Source organism: Myodes glareolus, chromosome 4 (assembly GCF_982192425.1).
Source record: "Myodes glareolus chromosome 4, mMyoGla1.1, whole genome shotgun sequence".
NCBI lineage: Eukaryota > Metazoa > Chordata > Mammalia > Rodentia > Cricetidae > Myodes > Myodes glareolus.
In genome coordinates, this window is record NC_142029.1 from 111,224,851 (window position 1) to 111,241,245 (window position 16,395).

At 47.2% G+C, this 16,395-nt stretch overlaps 1 protein-coding gene across 2 annotated transcripts in view; it reads left to right on the forward strand.

Moving 5' to 3' along the window:
• Positions 1–16,395, forward strand: part of Amotl1 (angiomotin like 1) — a 134,919-nt gene that overhangs the window by 24,593 nt on the left and 93,931 nt on the right. For both annotated transcript variants that reach the window (XM_085689910.2, XM_048433682.3), the window contains one exon: positions 6,254–6,304. In XM_085689910.2, coding sequence (XP_085546036.2) covers positions 6,254–6,304 — 51 coding nt within the window. The remainder of the gene's footprint in view (positions 1–6,253; positions 6,305–16,395) is intronic.

Here is a 16,395-nt window from a genome sequence, read left to right on the forward strand (position 1 = left end):
GGGGACAGTGGAACTGGGCATTTTGCTAGGAACACTCACAGCCATTCTAGAAAGCATTTGGAATGTGTTCTTAGCTCTGGAAGTGGAGGGAGACCCTGTGTAGCCGTGTAAGCGTGCTTCAATAGTGAGAAATAAGATTCTCATGGAATGTTTCAGATCTCTGAGGTTGCACTCCTTTAATCATCTAAATTTCATTTAAAACTGTACAGCATTTGAAAAGTGGGCATATGTTCTTTTCTGCGAGTTTTAATATATTTGCCTGCTCTTTAAACAGAAAATAGCCAACAGCTTAGCTTGCAATTGAGACTGAAGCAAAATTTAATTTAGAAATATGTTGCCTTTGATTTAAAAAGTATTCTTTGTTTTATGCATGGAAGCACAACTTAGCTTTTGTGTTAATTATACCTAGCTTATTTTTTTTTAGCAATTTACACCTATATTATGTTTGCCTATTCTTTGAAACAGTCTTGTTAGATAGCTCAGACTGACCTCTGACTCACTGTGTGAAGGTAAGCCTTCAGTCTGGGATTCTCGTAGCTGAGGCAGGCATGAGTTACAGGCTCGGGCCACCACACGCAGTTCACACTCACTTTTAAATATGTTCAGAGGATAACAGCGAGGGTGGAGGAATGAATAGCTGGGGTTGCAGTTGCGGTTGAGGCTGGAGGTTCGGACAGATGGGAAGCAGGCTTCCATTGTTTGTGCCTGTGTGTACTGAATGTCTCTTTCCTTGACCTCGATCAAATGGCATAGTCTTGTCTAATTACAAATATTCCAAAGCTTAGGAAAATAACTAGTATTACACTAGGAGGTGGGGTCCAAAGGTACCTTCCAAAAGCCCACTGGGTTTGCTGTGCATCAGGGTGACGGTGACAGCATCAGGAGAAACCCTCATTCTGTTTATTCTAGTTTTATGGAAAACTTTACCTGTGCCACCGAGAGAGTTTCTCTTTGTTGCTTTCTCCTTTTGTGTCTAGCCTTTTAATATTGCTGCCCTTGAAACACCAAGAGGGACTCCCTCTTACTGTCTATAGGGGCCAGTGCAGCAGGATGCCACTCTCTGCTGGTACATAGAAAGGTAGCACTCTGAAGTGTTAGGAACCCCTGCATTGGAGAATGAATGTTTAGTCAGCCCCTGGCTGCCAGACACCACACCCGCTCTGCTTCTCCCAACAATCTAGTGAGGAAGTACTATCTGCAGGGAGCTGAGCCTTTGCAAGGCAGCTGTCATTCCTGAGCGAGTGTCCCCTTCATAACAGATAGCTTCTGAATGTGCAGTGTCCATTATAACTCAGCGATGCTCCCAAACCATGCTTTTCTAGAGTAAGTACTTGGCATGTGACCACGGGAGCCAACAAGGCCCTCCGCAGTGGAAACCCTTTTTAGAAAGTGATAGGAAGTGGTTAATTGCTTGCCAATCAGCTGCGACGGTCAGAATTCAGTTTCCTAGAACCTACCTAACTGCTGGATGGGCATGGCAGCCTGACAGTGATTCCAGACTCAGAGGTCGAGGATGAGTTTCCAGAGCAAACTAGCTAGTGAGAGTGGACATTGTCAGTGAGCTGATTTGACTAAGAGACTTTGCCTCACTGAATACGGTTTTGGAGGAGGGATGAAGGATGATTGTTGACATGATTGCCCATGTAGCCTTGGGTCTACACACACACACACACACACACACACACACACACACACGGAAATGGAAAAAGAAAAGGAAAAAAAGAAGGGTGGAAGGAAGGAAACAACAGAAGGGCTGGCACGGGTTTGCTCTGAATATGCAGCTCTTGAAACAGTGCTGGAAGCAGGGCACATTCCCAATGCACATCTTTGTTAGAGACAGAGTCTGCCTTCATAGTGCAGACTGGCCTGTAGCTCATATCCTCCTGCCTCAGCCTCCAGAGTGCTGGTATTAAAGGCATTTGCTACCATGCCTGGCATGCATAACATTTCAATTACCTAAATAAAATAAAAAAATTGTTCACTTTACTTCATAAGATGGAAAACTGGAGTCATATTCCAGAAAAGTTTTTTAGTAGCAAATATTGAAACTTCAAAAAATGTGTTCTCCTTAGCTCCCTGGTGCCTGGGAAATGCCAGTGACTGAAGTGCCAGGAGGAAAGTCCTTGGTTTGTAACCCGCCGTTTTGGTGACAGAGCGAGTCCGCTGCGGATTAGAGCAGTTCGGCCAAACAGCGTGGCAGGCTCCGTATTCTGACCACCCTGTGCATTTGTTACGCTGTCCTCATCAGATCCCTTTGCTGTAACAAAGCACTGGAGACTGGCGATGCATAATAAAAATGTTCTCGCCTCGTGGTTCTGGAGGCTGGCCCGTGTGTGGTTCTGGAGGCTGGCCCACGCGTGTGTTGCTGGCATGTGCTTAGCATCTGATGAGGATCTTCTTGCTGCAGTCTGAACCTACTGGAGGGTACCATATAGGGCCACTGTGTGACTGCCAGCTCAAATTTAGTTCCTCCTCTTAGGAAGCCACTAATGTCACCAAGCGAGGTCCATTTACAAGTTCATCAAATCCTAATCACTTCTTCAAGGTCTTATGCCTGAACACAGAACTTGGAGGTCACAATTCCTATACAATGGGTTTTAGGGTATCATATTTAAACCATAGCACTATTCAGAGAGGGTAAGGTTGTTGCCATGCAACCAGCTTTCAGCCCAGTTCGTGCAGCACAAGCCAAGTGCTAGAAACAATGAATACCATTCCTTCTTAATGTGAGTATATTTTGTGGTAAGTGTTTTCTTTCCGTAACTAAAATTTGTAAGTAAACAAATAGAGCCCATTGGCATGGCTACAAAGGCACACCAGATCCAACAATAACCCACAACTTTTCAGTCTTTACAACAGGCCATCTCTCTTCTTGGAATTTACTGGATGAACTTGTACTCTGGCAACAGTTACTAGATGACAATATAACCTCCAGTTTTATGGGAAATAAAGGCTGGCTGAAATTGCCAGCAAATGGTTCAGCTGGGTGTTAGACTCAGGTCTGAGAGACCTTGAAGTCCTCATTAGGAGGAACTGGCTGTGTAATTGACAAGGGTGAGACCGGGCTCTACCTTGGCTAGACAGGGCATTTCAGCATACAGACAAGCTTGTTGGCCTGCCTCTGAGGGTAAAAGGAAGAGAGAGTCAGACTGACACAGACTATTCTTTAGATGAATTCTGTTGTGATGGGCGAGAGAGAGAGGGGGAGGGAAGGAAGGGGAGAGGGACAGGAAGTTGAAGAAGATGGGAGTTAATATAGGAACTGGCATGTCTATAGCCTCGACAGAAGGGACAAAGGCAAGCATCAGTTCAGGTGGAGAGGGGAAGCCGTGTCCATCAGGGCTACTTCACAATGGAACCGGTCTTGGATCAGGACAGGTGGTTCCTTCATAGACAAGGAGCACAGGGGAAAAATGCAGCAGGGATGTGCGGCGTGGTCGCTGGGTTAGAGAGCTGAGGAAGGGTGAATTTGAGGGTATGAGAAATGGAGACTCCACTTCCTTAGGGCACCGGAGCCAGGTAGCTCACTACATTTTGGGGTCCTGCACCTGCCCCACATGGCAGGCATGCTGATTGATGGGAAAACAGATTTTAAACCCCAGCTCCATAAGCCTCTTCCTCCTCTCCTCTTTGGCTGTGTAATCAGGAGGGGATGATCTTACATGTCACCCAGGTCCTGTGTTTCTCTTCACTTAGGTTTGTCTGTTTCTCAACAAAGCCATCTGTAGGATCATCTCAGCATTTAAACCCTGTTTATCTCAAAGCTTACTGGGTACACGCCTTGTCACACCTTCAGGTTATTAGGCTAGCTTGATTGTTCACTTTCTATTCTAGACTTACAGCTTGGGTCTGTTGGTGGAGGAGCAAAGCTTAGCTTGTGTACGCAGGAATAGCTGACGTGGTATGCATTAACAGGCCTCTAGTGTCTCTGCTCATTTGTAACTGGACGTAGCTGGCTTGAGGCACCTTTGAAAATGAACCATTAGACTTTATTTGTTACAAGGAGACAAATAAATGAGAAATGATAGCAATCGTCCTGAAACTAGGAGGTCAAGACAGAAGGGAGCCAAGTGCAGGACAGGGGAAGAGCTAGAATGGTTCATTTAAATTCTGCTAGAGTCAAGGAGACTTGGGACTAAATAAAGGGGCAGACTGTAGAGGTAGGAGGTGTTGAAGAGCTCAGTACCAGCCTTAATCTTAAGGATGGTGTTGCTATGACAGTAGGGGCCTGACTGGGTAGCAGGGCAAGGATGAGAGAGAATGTCAAAAAGCTGAGCAGACGGAGGGGCAGAAGAACCCGCTATGTACAAATGGAAAAGTCTAGAATAAACACAGGGGTGTGACTGAGGAAAGTACCAGCAAGCCAGATGGCAATACCTTCAGGAGTCAGAAGGACGCGAGGGTCTGGATGTGGCCAAAGGGAGTGGGAGGAGCAGGAATATGGTCTGTGGTTGTGAAGAGCAGCCAGGGTCAGACAGCAGAGAATTCAAAGACACCTTCAGAGAGGAGGCTGAAGAGAAAACAAAAGCTAGCTTGCTGCTGCTGCTGGGAGCAAACGGAAGGATCTTGGTGTGTGTGTGTGTGTGTGTGTGTGTGTGTGTGTGTGTGTAAGGGCGCAGTGGTGTATGGAAGGGCCTGGGGTGTGTGTGAAAGGGCAGAGTGGTGTGTGGCAGGGTCTTGGGGTGAATGTGTGTGCGTGTGTAAGGAGTGAAGTGGTGTGTAAATATGCATTCCCATATATTCAGTTCTTGAGTTTGGAACTTCTGTCTTTCATAAGACAACAGTCATAAGAGGTTGGAGTGAAGGTTCTAGAACGGCTGCCTGGGCGGGGAAGGACAACCTCTCCTCGGGGCTCTGTGAGAAATGCAGGCTGGCGCTTCTTTCTAGTCTTCCACAGTGTTATGTAACTAAAAGCTGACCATGGAAACCGAGATCTACCTGTTTACAGGGTAACACTCTGAGCAAGACACAGGGCTGCAGTGGCCTGCAGCTACAGCCCTGGCCCCTTTGAGCCATAGAAGGCCCCAGAAGCTCTGAACTGCCAACCACCAGTCCTTTAAGGAAGAAGAGAGAGCCAGGATCCCTCTCTCCTCCCTTCTCTTTAACCCCTCTGATCCCAAACATCAGACGTACCTGGCAGAGCCATCACCATCACTCGGGGAAAATACACAGGGTGTACCCACAGGTGTACCCACATTGCTCAGTGATCCAGACAGGAGATTCCCATAGTCGGAAGCTATCAGACACTAGTTACACTCGGATGGAAACGTCCGTGTCTCCATTCTGTGCTTGAAACCAGTCAAAGTACACTAGAGAAAGGCTGACTTCTTTCCCTGCCTATCACAACAGGGAAATCTATCTCGGTGTGCCCCGAGTTACTCAGGTACTGCTTCCCTGTCCGTAAAATGGTGAAATGGGGACCAAGTTACTTAGCCTATTTAAGCCAAGGGGGCTCTTCAGAGGAGAGACTAATGCTCAGGCTACAGTCAGAATGCAGATTAAAAAAGAAGGAAGGGCGGAGGGCTTAGAACGCCCGTCCTGGCTGCCAAGACAGTGCCCAGTTCTGAAAATTCTCTCCGAAGCCCCGGCACTTGGAGGACGGCAGATCCAATGCAGAGGAGCAGTGGATACGTTCAAAGCTGGCAAGGCTCGAAATTTTAACAAATGAGCAAAAGGGTTAGGGTGCGGGAACACATTCTCTGACGGGGAGTGGGGAGTCAGCGCGCGCACGTGAGCGCGCGCGCATATCTCGTGATGGCCAAGGTAGCCTAGCAACGGGGCCGGGATTCATGCAGGCCCTGGGACCGGGTGGGCTCATGGAGCTCTGGTCTCAGTCGCTGTGCGTCCACGAGCCTCCGCGATCTAGGAAAACTTTGGGGTTTCTCAGAGTTGAGGTGTCTACGCCGGGCCGTCTGGAACCAGCGATGCGCTCCAGGGGATAAGGGAAAAGGATGGAGTCTCAGCCCTGTCCCCTAGGGACTGCGCGATCCCAACCAGGAAAGTCCGTGCGCACCTGCGAGCTTCCAGATGACAGCTCCTAGACCAAATCGCTCCCCAAGTTTCTTCAGCGAGTCCTCACATTCAGTGGATGAGGCAGTTCAAACCCCGCGTGGATCCAGGTTTACTGAGTCTAATCGCTGGAAAGAGAGCCCCGCTCTTTTCTAAGGGAACTGAGCTCTTCAGGATGCCTGATTTATTGGTCCTGCATGGTTGCAGACTCAATTTTTATTTTCTTCTTTCCTTCTTCCCTCAGACAGTGATTTTGTGGATGCCAACCCCGCACCTTACAGCCTGGAGGAATTAGGTAAGGCATTTCTTTTTTTCTCCTCACTGCTGGAATTCCGCCGTAGAACTGCGAAGGTCCTAAGGGAATTTTGTGGAAGATGCATGGAAAAGTCCAGGAGACATGCTGGGTGCAGGCTCCATTCTCTGAGATTGGCCACCGGGCTTTGCTTGGTTGGAGCATTTTAGGTGTGTGTGTGTGTGTGTGTGTGTGTGTGTGTGTGTGTGTGTGGTGTGTGTGCCATGTGCCCAGGTCAATTGCTACTTGCAGCACTTTCAAAACAAAGGGTGTGCGCGTGTGTCTGTGTGTATCTGTGGGTGTGCGCTGTGTGTGCCGTGTGCCTAGGTCAGTTGCTACTTGCAGCATCATGAACTTCCAAACCTGGCTTCTGTGATCATCCTGGATTCCCTCATGATGTTGCTGGTGTCTGCCTCTGTCATGCGGAGTACTAGCAGGAAAAAGGACCCTGTAAGGGTCTTTCTCTGGAAGCAGCTGCAAAGTCATTAAATTACAGGTCTTAGTGTCCCCTTCCTCCCTAATGTTCACTTCTCATTGAGTCTGTAGGCATTGGGAATTGAACATTGTATCCTCTGTGCCTGTGGTCTTTAGAGAATAGGGACAGACAGACTTCCCTGCCTGAAGGGAGGACAGTCTTGCATCCCTGTGTTCACCCTCACTTGGTGGCCTGTAATGGGTTCCTTTCCCTTCTCTGCTCTGTGTTTGCTTTGCCAAGGCTCTTACCAGCTGCAGAGCCCTGTCTTGAAATAAGATTTGAGGGGATGATGTAAGGCAGTAATAATGAAGAAGAGATTGCCCACGGCAGTGTTTGTCCTCAGAGCCAGAGACCGGCTGTTGCTGTCGCCTGCCTCGTCTATGATACACCACAGCCCTGGGAGGGAAATTCCATCCTAGCAGCGACTTGCGTCCCCTCCTTGGAGCCAAGCACTCAAAATAGGTCAGAAAGTAGACGTGGTGACTCATGCCTGAAACTCCAGCACTTGGGAGGCCGAGACAGGAGGATCGCTGTGACTGTGAGGCTAATCTGTACTATAGAATGAGACCCTGTCTCCAGAATAAGGAAAAGTAAAAATAAAAAATAAAAGCAACCATCCAAACAAACAAATAGTCTGACTTCCAAGGCTGCATTCTGAGACGGGGGAGAGAGCTTTGTCTGTGCGGAAAACTGGTTCACACAGGTTGTGAGACTGCTGCGTCTCTGTCTATAGAATCTCCCATCCAACACTTGGGCAAAGCCTCTCTTCCAGGCCCAGTGGTGAATCCTCTTTGTAAATGCAGTGCCATGCACGGCACTTTCCAGAAGCAGCTTATTGGAGAGAAGGGACTGGGTCTTGTTTTCCACTTGTACCCTTCCACCCTGATGTCACCATGCACCGTGGCACAGTATGGCAGATACAGTTCAGCCCCTTGTGTGGGAGCTGGGCAGGAGCGCTGGTAAGCTGGGCGCTGCTTGCTCAGAGGAAGTTGCTTGTCTGGCTGCCAGTAGTCTCTGCTGAATGATAATGTATGTCTCTGGAGGCCTAGGTGTTGCGTGCCCTCTCATCTCCACATCTACCTCTGGGATTAACAGACTGGGTTTCTCTGCTGAGGCATTATTAACAGAGGCAGCTCCCCAAATGAACAGTACATGAGAAAATGACCTTTCTTCTCTTTAATTTCGGGTGAGAGAATCACCTTTGTTCTTCAGCTCTCCTGAGGCAAGCCAGCTTTTTCAGACAGAGGTAAGGGGACTCCTCTGTTTGGGCTGCAAACAACAATAGCAACAGTAACAAGAACCATCTGTAGCTTGGACAGTTTGTAAACAACGGAAATATATAGGTTCTGATTATGCTCTCTGGAGTCTTCTGCTTCCCGTTTCCTAAGGTGCTGTGAGGGGCCGGAAGCCGAAGGTGTTTGTTGGATGTGCTTATGCTTCAGGCTGGTTGCGTTCTGACACCCCGAGGCATTTGTTCTCCCTGACAGAGCTGCTCTCTGGATGAGAGAGCCTGGATGTGTTCTTTCACACGGTTCAGGTCAGAGGGAATTCCTGCTTCTCCTTCGGGAAGAAGGGGCATGAGAGTGTCTGGCACCTGGCGTCGGCACGGCAGGGCAGGCACCCCTCTTGCAACAGTGAGCTCACCGAGTAGTTGTAGTGTCTGGAGCTCAGATGCAGAGGTTCAGCCCCGACTAGATCATACCAAGAAGTAGAAAGAAGCTAGAAGAAATGATTTCCCTACCCACCACCCTGTTGACACCACTGGGTAAGCTTCCTATACCAAGCAATGGTCCTGTCCAGTGCAGATCTCACATGGCTGTCTACCAGCTAATTAAACCCTGCCATGGATTACCAGACTTAATGCACGGCATGGGTTCAGTCACACAAGGCTGCTTCATCTTTGATGCCAGTTACAAGTGTGACTTTATACTTCAAAGTGGAATCATTTAACTACAAATTGAAGATTTCTATAACATTTTCCTGCACTGAAGACTATTACTTTAACTAAGCAAAGATGTGTTCCATTTGTTTATGCTGCACTTGTTTAAGATGTAAAGATCTTAAACTGCCTAAGACACCTGATTGGTCTAATAAAAGCTGAACGGCCAATAGCTAGGCAGCAGAGAGATAGGTGGGGCTGGTGGGCAGAGGAATAAGTAGGAGGAGGAATCTAGGCTTGAAAGGAGAAAGACAAGAACAAGAGAGAAAGAGAGCAAGATGCCCGGGACCCGCCAGGCAGCTACCAGCCAGCAGACTCTGTGGAGTGGGAAAGAAAGAAAGAGAAGAAAGAAGGGGGGGAGGGAGGGAGGGAGGAAAGGAAGGGAGAGGCTAAAAGCTCTTAGCAAAAACAGATAAAGAGAAACAGGTTAATTTCAGTTATAAGAGCTAGTGGGACAAACATAAGACAGAGCATTCATAACTAAATAGATCTCTGTGTCATGATTTGGGAGCCGGTTGGTGACCCAGAGAAAGCCTGCTTACACTCAAGTTCAATAGTAGTCAATAGAACTTCAGAAAATGGTTTGGTTTTATTTGCTATGGTTTTATTTGCTAGGATATTATAAAGGATATGAGTGAAGAGTCAAATGAAGAGCCACAGAGGCAAGATAAGGAGCAGTCCTACCCATAGGGCCATCTGTCATGGAGAGTTGGGGTATGCTGCTTCCTACCATGGGGGTATGATGGCCAACCCAAAATCTCTCTTAATTCCATTTAGTGTTTAGAGAGGCTCTATCTTGTGTAGGTATGATAGAGATAATCGTCAGCCATCGTGATTATATTAATTTCTATTTTATTGCTGTGCTAAAACACCATGATGAAGGCAATTCACAGAGGGAAGGGTTCATCTGCGCTTATGATTCTAAAGGGGGAGTCCCTTATGGTGGGGGAGGCATGACAGGAGGCAGCTAGAGTAGGAATCTCAGGGGTCTCATTTCCATCCACATGTATGAAGCAGAGAACAAAGCTAGAAGTAGGGCAGAGCTAGACATCCTCAAGGGCCACCCCAGTGACATATTTCCTTCAGCAAGACTACGTGTTAAAGGCTCCATTACCTCCCTCAGCAGTGCCATTAGCTGGGAGAGGATTGTGTAAGTACATGAGCCTGTGGGGAACACTTTTCATTCAAACCACCTTGGAGACTGATGGAGTCTTCGGCCCTTCCCAGAGGTCAGGTTGGACACTGGGGACTGAAAAGAGCTGCGTCCAAGCCACAGTTCCTAACTGCTAAAGATAGGATTATTCTGTTGAGTCAGCTTCTAGTCATCTGATTAGAATAGACTTAGAAAAGGATTTTGTCACCTCTTGGGACCTTCCAAGGGTTCTAAGAACTCTGTACCTGTGTGGTGGCTTGAAAAAAAAGGGCCCCCAAAGGGAGTGGCACTATTAAGAGGTGTGTCTTGTTGGAAGAACTGTCGCTGTGTGTGGGAGGGGCTTTAAGGTCTCGCTTGCTCAAGCTTTCCTCAGTGTGACATTCAGATGACTTCCTGTTGCCTGCAAGATGTATCCCTGTTAGCATGTTTGCCTGCATGCCACCATGTTGTCATGATAATAATGGACTGAATCTCTGAAACTGTAAGCCACCCCAATTAAATGTTTTCTTTATATGGGTTGTCATGGTCACGGTGTCTCTTCACAGCAATAAAAAACCCTAAGAGAGAAGTTGGTACCAGAGACTCTGGGGTATTGATGTGATAGGCTTGACCATGCTGTTGTTTGAAAGAACACAGACTTTGGAACTGCGGATTAGAAAAGCAGCTGAATATTTTAAATGCTGTTATGGTCCATACTAGAAGGAGCATGGAAAACAGTGGTACTGAATATGGCTTGTTGAACTGTGAGTGCCTGGATCAAGAGGTTTCAGAGGAGAAGAATTTTAGTATGTTTCCTAGAGATTATTCTTGTGATAGTTTGGTGATGAATGTGACTGCTTTTGCCCTTGTCCAAAGAGTCTGCCTTAGGCTAATGTGAAGAGTTTTGAATTAATTCTGTTGGCAGAAGAAATCTCAAAGTAGCCTAGTATTATAGACTCTGTCATGCTGTTGCTAGTGTTTGTGCTTAGGAAGATTTATAATGAAAAGGAGCAAACTGAGCAGGATAAATTACAAAATGTAAATTTTGAGGAGAAAAAGAGCACCAGGAAGTGGAATGGAGCTAAATCCTATGTCCCAAGAGATAAATGAACTAAGAAATGGAATATAGGGAGTGGTGACCTCAGGGCAAGATCCCAGCCATTTTAGCTTCCAATCTGTGAAAAGGAACTAAAGAGGAGTTTACAGCCAGGTGTGGGGCGACACACCTGTAATCCCAGCACAGGGAAGGCCAAAGCAGGCAGATCTCTGAGTTTGATACTGCCAGCCTGGTCTACAGAGTAAGCTTCAGTACAGTCAAGTTTAGGTAGTGAAGGACAGAAAGCACTTTGTAATTGGCCCTACTGTAAACTAGGCCCTTGGTCTGGCACAGAAAGATTCTCAGGTATGCACCCTCCCATCTACACTCTAGTTGTGCTGGCCAGTTCCCTAAACCCCTTTGTTCCCTCTTCCTTCTCCTTTGCCCCCTGAAACTTGAGTTCATCCTTCAGCTCTGTTTCCAGGTGCCATGTACTCCTAGGATGTCTTAGTTTTTTTTTGTTTTTCTGTGAAGAAGCAACATGACAGAGGTAACTAATAGAAGGAAGTTTATTGGATCTTACAGTTTGAGATGGTGAGTCCATAACCATGATGCCGGGAGGGGGAGGGGGGGGACTGGAAGCACGCAGGTAGACATGGTGTTGAAGCAGTAACTGAGGACTTTCATCTGATCCACAACAAGGAGACAGAGAGAGTGAAAGGAAGAGAGAGAGAGACAGAGAGAGACAGAGAGAGACAGAGAGAGACAGAGAGGAGAGACAGACAGAGAGAGAAGACCCAGAGACTGAGATGGGACTGATATTCCCTCAAAGTCTACTTTCTTCAGCAAGGCCCTACCTTCTAATCCTTCCCAAACAGTTCCACTAGCCTTGGACTAATCATTCCAATATGTGAACCTATGGGAGCCTTTCCTATTCAAATCACCACATAAAAGTTCTCAGCCTTGGCTGAATGTTAGCATCAAAGTCTTTTCAAATCCTGAGACGAGTCCATGTTCTTGAGCTTCTGCAGCACAGACCTTGGAGGGGAGACCCAGGAATCAATATTGTTTTGCTTTGTTGTTCTTGTTTCGTTGAATCACACAGTCCAGTGTGCAGGCAAAGCAGCCATCACTTCACAGACTGCGGTCTTCCCTTTGTTGTTACAACAGTGCTGGGCATACACAAATCTTTAATAACTACTTTTTGAGTAGGTACAGGGAGAATGAGTTACCTTTGTTGGACTTCCTTTCCTGGTAGTTCTAGAGCTCTAAGATTGATTTCTACTGGATGCAAAAGTGTCAAGAGATACCACTGAGGGTGGCGACCGGGTCATGTGGCTCTTCGTTTTTGTTGTTCACTTGATTAGGTTAAGGGATGCTTAGGGTGTTATGAGGCATAGCTTTGGGCATGTCTGTTTAGGGATGATAGCTTAGGGAGAAGAGCTGCCCTGAAGGTGATGGTAAACCCTGTGGATGGTGTCCCTGACTGAATCAAAAGGAGAAGCCTGTGAGCCCTTTTTCTGCTTCCCCTCAGTTGAGATGTGAGCAAACAGCTTCGGTCAACATGTCTTCCCACCATGATGGACGACATTCTCATCCTCAAACTCTATGGTTACAGAGGAGACTGGAGTCTTGTTCTGTGATCCTCTGTCTTCTATTTGTCTCTTGCAATCATTCAGTTCATTCTGTATCTTTAAAGCTGACATTTTAGCCAGGTGAGCATGATAGTGTAGGGCTTCAGTTCCAGCACTTGAGGAGGCAGGAGAAGCTCTGAGTTCGAGGCTTAGCCTGATAAGTAAATTTGCATAGTAAATTTACATAGTAAATTCCAGGACACCCAGGGCTACAAGAAGAAACCCTGTCTTGAAAAATAAAACAAACAAAATCCTGACATTTTAGAACTTTAATGTTTTAGTATAAAGGAATACATAGTTATTTTAGAAAAATTGTACATTGGAAAAAAAAACCCACTGGCACCCAGAGCAAACTGCCCCCATTCTGTTTCCTGATTGCTTGTCCTGTGCAGTGGCCTCTTGCTCTGGCACCCTGAGTGAGCCTCTTGGCTGTTGTCTGCTCAGACCCTGTGAATCACCCTGAGAGAGCAGAGGCAAGGTCCTAAGAACAGCCTTCTTGGGAACCATCGGCCTTAACTCCCCTGTGGGCCAGTGTATCATGAGAAAGAGTTTTCTCCTGCTATTCTTGCCTGCCTTATCTGGGCAGGATGTGTGGGACCAGTTAAGGGGAAACGAAAGATAGCATTTGTGTGACTTCCTTAAAATAGCAACTTAAATGTTCACCCGATCACAGCATCTTTCTCAAACGAGGGAGGAATTTGGAGCGCTGTATACATGTCCGTATGTTTGACTCTGGATAGGCTAAACCTGAATGCCAGTGGTATAACACAGCAAAGTCTTGTTTCTGGCTTGTGACTGAGCCAACATTGGGATGTTAGAAGGCTCCACTCCACACAGGCCTTGAGAATCCGGGCTGCTTTCCTCCTTCTGTGTCACCATGGGATACAGAAGTCTCAGCGTTTATAAATTCCACTGGACTTTCTGTCTTCATTTAATAGAGAAGTGAGCCAGGGGTGCTGGGAAAAGAGTATGCTCACCCTTGCTTCATCCTGTCTGAAGAGAGAAGTACTCTTTCTTGTGTGTCCAGCCGAGAACCTGCTGTTGTCTCCCTGGAAGGGAGGGCTCAGCAGTACAGTCTCCCTCTGTGCAGGAAGGACAGAAACTGATACACAGAAGATTGTCTCCAGCAGCCCTGCTTCCCTCAGTCACGCTGTGACCCGAGCTTCACTTTGGCCATGGCCAAGCTTGGCGTCTTTGTTACTTGGGCTGCTCTGTCGGAGGCCAACATGTAAATGCTCAAACAGGGTCTAGGTTAATTTCCCTTTCCCAGCAAGCATCAGCAGTCAATAACTGTGGGACAGTTTCTCCATTCTCGGGATCCTCCAGGGCAGATCCATGCAGTAGTCAGAAGGAGCTAGCTCAGATTCCACAGCACATCCACATTTTACAGGGAGGAGAGACGGAAAGAACAAGGCATAGCCCCAAAGTCGTGCCCAGCCTTCCTCTGTTCCCTGCAGCCTGAATCTCAGTCCTGTCGCCACCCCCAGCTCCAAGCAGGCTGCAAACTGACTGGATAAGGAGGGGGAGAGTTTCTTCCCAGAGGGGGTGGGGAGCATAGAGAGAGAAAGAGGTGTACTGGGTGGCAGTGGTCCTTAGAAATCATGGGCAGTGTGTCTTGGAGGCTGAGAGGACGGACCATGTAGATTTGGATATTAGCTTACTTCTTGCTCGCCTTCTGGTCTTCAGCGGGTTCACCAGCACCCACATTCATAATCAGTAAGATCATGTGTCAGCTGTTTTCAGACATATTTCCAGACCTCTGTTCTGTGCCTTGGAGGATTTCTTTTTGCAATATATTTCTAGGCTTCCACCCAGACTGGGCTAATGGGAGGTTCTGGATGCATATGGGATGGGACTGGGGACATTAGTGATTGTCTCTTAATCCAATCAAGATAGCATTTCAAATTAGCCGCCACAGGGACCATAGCATCCCCGCCTGTGACTAGCCCTGGGTGATTCATTCTCTTTTATTTTCCTTAGCCTTGAGCATTACAATTTGCTAAGCAGTCCCTTCCCCAAACTCCCATCAGCCACTCCTCTTGAACCTTGGTTGAGGCAGTAGGATAATAATGGTGCTGACCTCAGGCCATAGTGGCGAGCTACATCTGAACCCAGCAGCTGGTAGCAGCAACTCACCTTAGGCATCTTCCTGGCCCTAGGCAGGTGTTCGGACACCTTCCAGCATGATCTAAAATTTGTAAACATTTAATTTTTTACATTTTACATATGCACTTAAACAATATTGCCGCTTGCCACATCTTCCCCGTTCTGTGTCAAGACTCAAGAAATCTTACATAGTTCAGGTCTGGGAGAAATACATCACAGATCTGGTTTAGTCGCTCGTATTATATGAATGAGATGAACAAAGATTTAAGAGAACCAGGCTTTTCCAGCACTTACTCTGTGCTAGGACTTCATGTAAGGAACCAGACCAGCTCACCAGAGTGGGACTTAAGCCACACCCTTACATTGGTATCCCCACTATAACAATTTCCAAGGATTCATCAGGTCACTTAACTTAAGCAGCTATGACATTCTTTCAAGTTACCATCCAATTCAGTGTCCTGGAATCCTCGGGGAGGGGGGGTGCTGACTATTGTGTCCGGAGATCGGGAAGCCAGTGTGGCACACTGGATCCAGTAAACACCATGATAAACAGTCCATGACCTCTCTTCTACAAAAAATGGTGGCCACCTGATGCTGGCCATGGCCTTTACTGTCCTTGCTTACATATAAACTTAGAGGCTTGGCCTTGGTTTGCTCAGGACCTGGCTGGTTCCCATTGTCCTGTGTTCTGCTGGTTGTAGGCATGAAGATTTGGTGCCCTTTTCCTCTTGCCATTTCAGAAAGGGCCTGGTCATTTTGATAACTGCAGAAACCCAACTCATTCTGGGATGTGAGATCCACTTGGCCATCTGCCTAGCCTGAGCTCTCCTCTGACTCCACCCCGGAATCAAGCCCAGCTATCTCCACCCTGTGGAAGCCTGTTGGTCTAGCTGTCCTCCTTGGAGGCATCAGAGGGAGCTTGGGGGTGGGGGAAAGATTTTACTCCAGATGAAAATTTTCTCCAATGATTGACAGTGGAAAATTCAGTTCCCTTCGCAGGAAACCTCGCCCTATGGCAGGGTGTGGTCCAGCCTCCTGGCTCCAGCAGAACAATCAGAGAGGGCCTCACATGATTACTGCTGCCTACACCGAGCAGAACCCTCTGCCGACTTCTCTTTCTGGACACGGCGGCCCTTTGCATTCTCAGACAACTCAGGAAAGCCCACTAAGATATTTGCATTTTATGGAGAAGAAGACAGAGACTCAGAGGGATGGATTTATCTGCCAGAGGCTACTGAGCTAGTTAGAAGATTAGACATATAATTCCTGGTTCTGCAATCAATCTTAGTTTCCTGGGGAGAATACACCTTATTATTCTGGGTAGATTCACTTGAGAGTTGGATAAAATGAAGATGACAACAGCACACACACACATACACGCACACATGTGTACATGCATACACGCGTGCACACACACATACATGCATGCACACACACACACATGTATGCACACACGTGCACCCATGCACCCATGCACAATACACAGATACACACACACGAGCCTCTCTACTCATTGATTCTACATCTATGGACTCGACCACCTGTGGACAGAATTTTTTTTTAACCGTATCCTTACTGAACATATGCGCACTTCTCATTATTCCTGAAGCAGCACACTGTAACCCCGTTTAACAGTGTTTGCCTGTATTAGATGCTACGAGCAACCTACACATGATTCAAAGTTTGCAAAGGACACATGTGGGTCATATGCAAAATCGCACCGTTTTACTTGAGGGCCTTGGGACTTCAGCATCATGGATTTGGGGTGCTGG